Source organism: Ceratotherium simum, chromosome 2 (genome assembly GCF_057802395.1).
Source record: "Ceratotherium simum simum isolate JZ-2026a chromosome 2, ASM5780239v1, whole genome shotgun sequence".
Taxonomy (NCBI): domain Eukaryota; kingdom Metazoa; phylum Chordata; class Mammalia; order Perissodactyla; family Rhinocerotidae; genus Ceratotherium; species Ceratotherium simum.
Genome location: NC_141901.1, coordinates 35,415,089 through 35,422,706, shown reverse-complemented (window position 1 = coordinate 35,422,706; position 7,618 = coordinate 35,415,089). Strand labels below are relative to the sequence as shown.

The following is a 7,618-nucleotide window of genomic DNA, read 5'->3' as shown; positions in this document are numbered from 1 at the left end:
TTCAGTAGAAAAAGGAAATGATAAGATCCGTGGTTTAGAAGGATTGATCCTTATGTGATAGCAGCCCAGGTAACATAGGATAAAGCAATGACCTAGAGAGGGCACGGGGAGTTAGGGTATGTTTGAGAATGAGACAGATCGAGGGGACATGGTTGAAAGGAGCCATATAGAGGAATTGGAATTGACAGGACCTTATAATTGATAGGACATGGCGGTGGGGGGTGGGTTGGGGTGACAGGAAGGAAGAGTCAGGGATAAGAGTTTTCTGCTTTGGGTAGCTGCTGATTGGTGAATCAGCCAAGAATAGCAGTTCAGCACGTAGCCCCTGGAGTTGGAAGGCCAGGAATTGCATCGTGGTTTTAATATTTACTTGGATGAGTTACTGAGCCCTTCTGTGACTCTGTTTCTTAATCTGTAAAATAAAGATTGCTTGCATCTACTTTGGGGATAGATGAGTTTTAATGATTCTTATGGGCTTTACATGAGTTAGTACATGTAAAACATTAGGGCAAAGAATGGTACATAGTCAGAACTCAGTAAATGTTAGCTATTATGATTATGGCAGGTCATTAACTTGCATATGGGAAACAGAAAAGAAACTGGGGGGGTCAAGGAGAGACCCATGAATTCAATATTGGGTACACTGAATTTAAGGTGAATTCTGACATGTATGCAGAAATGACCCATAAACAGTTGGAAACATAGGTTATAAATGAAATGGTTGAGATTACGCATATTTAGAACAATTCTCTGACAGATAACTTGCGTCATTATTTGCCTACAATAAGACCTCATAAGAGAAATCTCTATTTCTCACTTGCAAAGATATGGCTATTTTCAGGTCCCAGAGTTGATGCAGCCCAAACCCAGAGGCTTGTGTAGGGCTGATCAGAACTGTCTGGGCAATCAGCCAGCAAGAGTTAATAACGATATCCAAAGAGAGGCTAGTTCTGTTCTTTTATGCATTCTCAAAATCAATTTCTCAGTGTCTGCATGTCTCCAGAGAATGTGTCAGTCATTACTTCGCTTCCTCAAGTCAGAACTTCAGGAATTTTACTTATAGTCAAATGTCTTAACTTTAATATGATTTGAAGAACCATGAAAGTCTCCTCACAAGTGGATGGGGGTTCGTTAAAATCTAAAGGTACACGGCTGTTTTTTAACCAATAAATAGTGTAGCATGACTCCTCATTCTTACCTCTTCTTCTCTTCCTGTTATTCTTGTGATATTAACAGTGGAAATTTATGCTGTGTTTCTCTCGTTTTGTAACAGCTCATCGGAAATGCTTATGACCTGGATCTGTTGTTTGCTATGAAACCAGTTCTGCCCAAAATGCAGACAGAGGGGGCTCTCCCCAAGCTTCTTTAATGGATGTTTCCAACAGAAAAGTTGAGTGGTTATCCAGATAACGATGGAATTAATATATAAATACATTTACTTGGAGCTGCTCTTAGTGTCTTTAAAATATTGTTATATGTACAGACTCACTGAACAAATATTTGTGGTCCACCTATTATGTGTCAAGCAAAGTGCCAGGTGTGTGCTGTACCTGAGGCAGAGTGCCAGGTGTTGGGAATCCACAGCAGGTAAACAGAGGCAGCATGGTAGAGTGCAAGTGGATGGCCTTTGTTGACAATAAGTCTTGAGTTCAAATCCCATCTTCCCAAGCTTCCTGACTTTTCTAAGGTATTTATTCCCTTGGCCTTAATGTAAACTAGAAGAATTAATTTCTACTTTTCAGGGTTGTTGTGAGTATTGACAATAATGTATAAAGCATCTAGTGTAGTAGTTGGTCTACAAAGTGAACCCTCTATAATTGTTACAAGCTCCCTGCCCTCAAGGAGCTCTCCATTTGCATTATTATTATTCAGACATATCCCAGTTCTCTCAGCCTAGTTGGGGAGACAGATATAGCAGGTAATTAGAGTGTCGTGTGAAATCATAGAAGGAACAGACATTGAGTTAGGAGGATTGAGATTTAAAAGTTTGATATCCAACGTTAATTTAGCATAATATCAGATACACTTCTGTTGCAAGAACCTTATTTCATAAGTTTGGTTTGGCATCTTATGGAGGTTTCAGGCCTATAAGAACATCTAATACAATGACCCAGAGCTTTACCGTGTGCAGGCATTTAATCCCCACATCAACCCTATAAGGTCAGAATTATTATTCTCCCCATTTTACAGATGGGCAAACTGAGGCACAAAGAGGTTAAAGTAACTTGCCCATGGTCACATGAGTAGGAAACCAGGATTCAGACGCAGGCACTCTAGCATCAGAGCCCATATTTGTGACCACTCATTACACCTCTTCTGTTGTTTCCTTCTTCAAGCTTCATTTTAGGGCCAGCAGAGACTGTCACTAACTATGCTTGAGAAAATTATACAAATTAAGGGAAATTTAGGGAAAAGTCAAACAGTAGAAAAGCATTGAATCTGGGAGGTAATATATCCCAGCTGTTTCTTTCCTCCAGGTGGAACCTAAGAAGTGCTCTCTGTTGACACAGCCCGGACCAGTCAGGCTCCTTCCTCCCTATGCCCAGTTTCCGGAGGTGGCCCAGCCAAGCTCTTCTTTTGTGGGCTGTAGTTTAGAGTGTTCTACAGCTTTTTAAGAAATCACATTTTAAATTAGCTGCACTTCCTTTTTCTGAGAGGCATTGGCTGCAAGGTTTCTCATTTTCTCAGTTCCGCGGTAAAGCCCACGCTGACTTGTCAGCAGAGAGACTGTCCTTGCTTATTGGAGAGCCCTGCCCCCTGAGATTTCAATTTCAATGCATATTTTTAAAAACTGGGACATCTTGGTTGATTCAGGATCCTGTTCCATTGAAAGAATACTTTGATTATACAGACCTGTTGGTCACAATCTAGTTCGTCTGGAAAGCTGTGAAGGGGGAAGTAAGATCACACTTATTTTTTGGAAGGAGAATCTGAGAACTGAGACCTAGGGAATGTGGTGAGTAGCTTACATCTCCATAAATCAGAAGATTCATAGGAAAGAAAGAGTGAGAGACAAGAGCACCATGGTCCTGAGTCCCAAAGGACACTTTAAGAATTCCTGTGCACTGGTTCCACCCCAGGTTTGTTCTCCTGGAAGACCTGAGGAACTCTTGCCTCTGATTCTTTTCTTTCTTTCTTCTTTTTCCTCCCCACTTTCCACTGGGGCATTAGGACAGTAGGAATTTGAGTGAGCACATTAGGGGGAGGCAGGGGCAGGTTAGAGAACGAGGATGCTCAGGAGTGATCCCTCTACTCATGTAAAGATGAGGAGCACTTTTATGTTAGGAGAAACCCATCCTGTTCAGTGTCTATTTGGAACTTCTCCATCTTTTATGGCCAAGTCTCTTTGTTTCTTCCTTCATGTCCCTCCCTGGGGTGACTATCTTTCACCTCCTCACACCTGGTTTATTGCTTCAAGTGACATCTTAGTTGGTCTGTCTAACTCGGAAAGTCTTCTCCCTCCAAAATGCCATTACACTGGGAATAGCCTCTGACGTCTGCATCCTAATATTGAATGCTTGCCATAATTTGATTCCACTAGGCTTATTGGCTTTTGTCTAGCAATACTTCCAACATGTACCTTCTACTTTAGCTCGCTGGTCCCTTTCATTTCTATTCTATTCAACAGCATTGACTGCTCATAAGCAGGGTATGAGGCCTTATGTTGGCTGGTGGTGGATGCAGAGATGAGTAAAGCTATCACCACTCATGATCACCTCTTCATGATCATGAAGTCATGGATCTTGTCCTTAAGTAATGTACAATGTAGAGGGAAACAAATAATTATCTACACCGTAAGGCAGATTGAAATGAGTTATAGGGATAGAAGCACCAAAGGAAAAATAAAATGAGTGCAAAAAGAGCCGTAATTAATTTGACTAATGATACCAGGGAAAGCTTCATGGAGGAGGTGACATTTGAACTGGGCATTGAGGGATGTGTAAATGGACAGGGTGAGGGGGCGCACGTCCCAGCTGAGGCACTATGCCATGCATATGGACGGGACCATGAACATGCATGGTATATGGGGAGGTGCCCCAAATATACCACACAGATCCAGGCCTCTGTTTTCTTCATTCTTTCCTCACGTGAACGCCTTCTGTCTCCTTCTTCATTCTCTGCCAAACCCCATCTAGCTTTCAAGGCCCAGCTTCAGCCCCACCTTCCCTGTAAGGTCTTTTCTGAATGTCCTAGCCCATGCCACTCTTCGCAGCATATATTTCAGCATTTAACTGTGGTGTCTGTGCTGGAATTGGTTCCTCAGCCAGACCAGGGCAGACATTATGTTCATCTTATACTTTGGGGGCTTTGCAGCCCCCAACACAGTCCTAATGGTGGTCAGGGATAGATGGTTCTATGGACCCATTCACTGGGACTAGCCCCTTGATTCTGCTTAAATGCAGTTTATTTCTGCTATCCAGTCTGAGATAGCTCATGGGGATTTAGGATTTAGCTGGTTACATTTGCTAACACATAAGGGAAACGATTCTTAAAATGCTCACTTGAATGTTCTGCTCAGCTGTGGATGATTCCTCCTCTGTGCTGGCAGGCGGATGGAGTGGAGCACCTAACCTCACTTGAACTCCATGACTCTCTGGGTTGAGCCCTAGGAACTGGGGTGAAGCCAGTTTCATCACCTACAACTTCATCTCCCAAGTTCCCTCTGGAGAATGCCTCTGCTTCCTTTAAGGTCTTTTGTTTTGATGGTTGAGTTACACACAGTTCCTCTAAAGTGCCAGAAATATAGCTGGTCAATTCCTTTTGGAGAATGTGGGTGCTGTGTATGGCTTCGTCTTCTTGCTGAGGCTGCTTGGAGTGTGTATGAGTCTGGTTCTGCAGAGAAACAGAACCAATAGGAAATATATATATATATGAAATAAGGAATTGGTTCATATGGTTATGGAGACTGAGAAATCCCAATATCTGCAGTTGGCAAGCTGGAGAGGTGATGGTATCGTTCCAATCTGAGTCCAATGGCCTGAAAACCAGGAGAGCTAATGTGTAAGTTCCAGTCCACATCCGAGTCCTCAGGTAGGAGAAGACCTGTGTTCCAGCTTGAAGACAGTCAAAAAGAGAGAGAGAATGAATTCTCTCTTACTCTGCCTTCATTTCTACTCAGGCTTTCAATGGATTTGGTGATGGCCGCCCACACTGGAGGGCAGGATTAATCTGCTTTACTGACTCTACTAATTCAAACGTTAATCTCATCCAGAAACACCTTCACATATATATCCTGAATAACGTTTAGCCAAATATCTGGGAACCTCATGGCCCAATGAAATTGACACATAAAATTAACCATCGCAGAGTGATGCAGAATGAAAGGTTGGCCGGAAAGAAAATGTTATGAGGCTTCTGAAGAAGAGCCTGAAGAAAAATGCCCCAGCAGTCTAGTCCCTAGAGAAAGAGCATTTTGCAACTATCCATTTGCAACACAACCCTGATGGCTTCTCACGTGACACCGTCATGTGCGGTTGGGTTGGTCCAGCCAGTCGTACCCTGCACAAGGGTGCCCGGGCAAAGGGGCAAGTACAGGCTGAAACGCAGCCTACACTCTACTCGCCAAGCCATGCGCTTGGGCGAGGGCCTGCCTCTGCACCAGGGAAAGGGTGCTTTTGTCTAATTTGCCCAAGGTGCTATGTGGACTGGTGGAGGTCGTGCACTAGGGCTCCTCACATATACTGAGTGTGAGCAGAGCATCCTAGGTAGTGTGCCATGGCCTATTACAGGTGTGCAAAATATTGATCCTCTCCACATATGGGCTTGTTGGGAAGGGTCATCACCTCCAGTCACATGAAGCCTCTAGCCACAGGTAGCCTCTACTCATGAGCAATCTTGTTTGTTTACTCCATTGTGCTGTAAAATTATTATTTTCTACATGTCCTGTGATGTGAAGAAGATTGGGAAGCACTGTGCCAGGGGACTTGCCTTGTTGTTCATCCAGGAGGGAGCCATTTCAGAAAGGGCATGTGTCCATTTGTCTGTCTAGGCACAAGCTATGCCCAGCAGCAGAGGGCTTCCTGCTTTGCCTACATGTTGGGATGTGGTGATTTGCAATCTCCAGGTAAGCTCTGGGCAGAGAAAATCTGTGTCTGGGGCATCTGCCACTATTTATGGTTGTAGCTGTTCCATAGGGAGAATGCTGACCGGGAGCCTAGACCACAATTTCATAGCTTGAAGTCCCAGGATGTTTCCTGTCCTGAGTGCTGGTTTTCTCCATCTGTGCACAAGAGGGAGACAGAGGACATGTTAACTGAAAGTTGCTACTGGGGAATTCCAGTCCCATGAGGTACCCAAGAGAGTTCTGCAAATGGCACAGGGAGATGCCTTAGATTTCCGTGGTGCTGGGGAAATCTAGGGTAGCAGAGCCTTGCTTTTTGCTGAGTCCCTGGCCTCTGCTCTAGCCACCCCATTTGCAAGCCCTCGGGTAATCAACTTCTTAGCCCAGAAAAAAGCAGCAGGAGGGAATGGGGATATTTGCATTGATTTTGATTATAGGCTTCAGGCAACATCCAGGTTCAAGCTACCCGCCTTCCTTGTTCCTAGTTGAGCCCTAGTTCCTTCTGTACTCCAATAACTGCACCTTCCCATAGACATTGGTGAGTCACCCCCACTAGTGTCTCACGAGCTCTAGTTATTTAGAGTACTGCAGACAACCTTCCCACTGGCTTGAGGAGTCTTTAGTTCAAATTACATACTGACCAATTAATAACTGTCGTCCAACATGTCTAGAGAATTTACTTTGAGATGTCTCAATCCAGGACTCCCTGATTAATCCCTCAAATCGAGTCCTTTCCAATTTTATCTCCTTCTCTGTTTCCTCCCACTTTCCTTCAGATCCTGGCTCAAACATGTGGGACCCTGCCTCTCACTTCTTGCTCCTCCCTTCCTTTCATCCTTCTCCTCTTCTTTCCTCATGCACCTCCTTCTTTTCCTTCTCCCTCCTTCCCTCTCCTGATCACTGAGGAAGTAAAGGTTCTACTGTCTCATTCTCTGGGACACTTGGCTTATCTTTACATTCAAACTGACCTGTGGATTAAGTCCCCTTACAAAGGAAGTAGCTTGCGCAGCTCACAGATGCTTTAGAGAATCAGCTCTTAGTTCTCAGTCATGGATTCGTTTGCATTCCATTTCAAATTCCCAATAATTCCTCCCACTATTCATGTTATCATTATTTCCCTTTCCCCCGGACTCCTAGGTACAAATTTATCTCTTGTGATTAGTTTCCTGCCTATTAGCTCAGCTATTAAACAGGAACACTTTAAAAACATTTGATTCACCAAGAGACCCCAAAGCTATCCTTCTGACTGTGGTAGAAATGAGGACCCTCAGACAGTGACAACCCCCCACAAGCTCCCCCAAACTGAAAGTCCTGTCGAAGGACAGGACTTACCTTCCCTCTTTGCATATTCCAGAGAAGGACACTGAGGCACAGGGAACTGTGAGTGCCATTAGACCCCTGCAAATGGTTGTGCAGGTTGTATACTGTGAAAGTCAGCTGAGGGAGAAAATGGGAACTGAAATTCAGCTTGTGTTCTACTATCCATTCTGTGCACCTGGTATGGGCCTGTGTCTGCCAAGGGTGGGGGAAGGGTGCCAATTCTCCAATTTTCACACT

General features: G+C 44.1%; 1 protein-coding gene across 1 annotated transcript in view; it reads right to left on the bottom strand.

Moving 5' to 3' along the window:
* Positions 1–388: 388 nt before the first annotated feature.
* Positions 389–7,618, bottom strand: part of CD84 (CD84 molecule) — a 29,569-nt gene continuing 22,339 nt past the window's right edge. The window contains exon 8 of the mRNA XM_087440762.1: positions 389–6,220. Coding sequence (XP_087296888.1) covers positions 6,155–6,220 — 66 coding nt within the window. The 3' untranslated portion in view covers positions 389–6,154. The remainder of the gene's footprint in view (positions 6,221–7,618) is intronic.